Here is a 761-nt window from a genome sequence, read left to right on the forward strand (position 1 = left end):
AGCATATTATTCTATCTTCAAATGATATTCTCACATTCCTTAGAATATCTGGGGTGATTGCGGCAAGTGCATCTTTAATGCTTTCCTTTATATCATCGCAAGGAGTAGGTGGAACACTGTGTACAAAATTGTTTATATAGCCCGAAACAAAGAAGTCCATTACGGTGAGGTGGCCACTGACACGCACTTTTCTTTCTTATCCGTTTATTACTAAATTTTCTATTTAAATAATTTCTCACTGAATATGAAAAAATTGAAGGTGCGCCATTTGCTCATTTTTCTCCTTATATTTAAAGAGAAATCATCAAGAAGAACCCAAACCAATTCAATAAAGGCCTCGATGAAGACACGTGGATACATCTTAAAAAAAAAAAGAAACGGCACAAATATCTCCAATACCGTTAGAGATAGGTATAAGGAACCTATACATAGTTCGAAAGTTTTAAATTTCCTAACTTCCAGAGTAAAAATATACTGGGTGTCCCATTTAAAACAACCAAGTTATTGCTGTTTAAATTTGAGAGAAGTTTTCAGCAGTTTTTTTAACATTCTGTACAATACTAAGTGACGACAAATATAATAATTTATAACTTCAAGGATCTAAAATACACTCTGCAAAGCTGCATCCTTAAAATTATTTTTTTATTGCTAATATTTTTTAGTTTTTTAAAATTTAACTAGAGTAAAAGAAAAATTTAAATTAAATTCTGCTGATGAATTAATATTACTATTTTTCAATTCGGTCAATAAAAAAAAAGTTT

General features: G+C 30.0%; 1 protein-coding gene across 1 annotated transcript in view; it reads right to left on the reverse strand.

Annotated features, from left to right (window-relative positions):
* Positions 1-34: 34 nt before the first annotated feature.
* Positions 35-761, reverse strand: part of LOC111692857 — a gene marked incomplete at both ends in the record, with an annotated part of 4,822 nt that continues 4,095 nt past the window's right edge. Inside the window, one exon of the mRNA XM_023456984.1 lies at positions 35-116. Coding sequence (XP_023312752.1) covers positions 35-116 — 82 coding nt within the window. The remainder of the gene's footprint in view (positions 117-761) is intronic.

This window comes from Anoplophora glabripennis, unplaced genomic scaffold, assembly GCF_000390285.2.
Source record: "Anoplophora glabripennis isolate ALB-LARVAE unplaced genomic scaffold, Agla_2.0 scaffold4233, whole genome shotgun sequence".
Taxonomy (NCBI): domain Eukaryota; kingdom Metazoa; phylum Arthropoda; class Insecta; order Coleoptera; family Cerambycidae; genus Anoplophora; species Anoplophora glabripennis.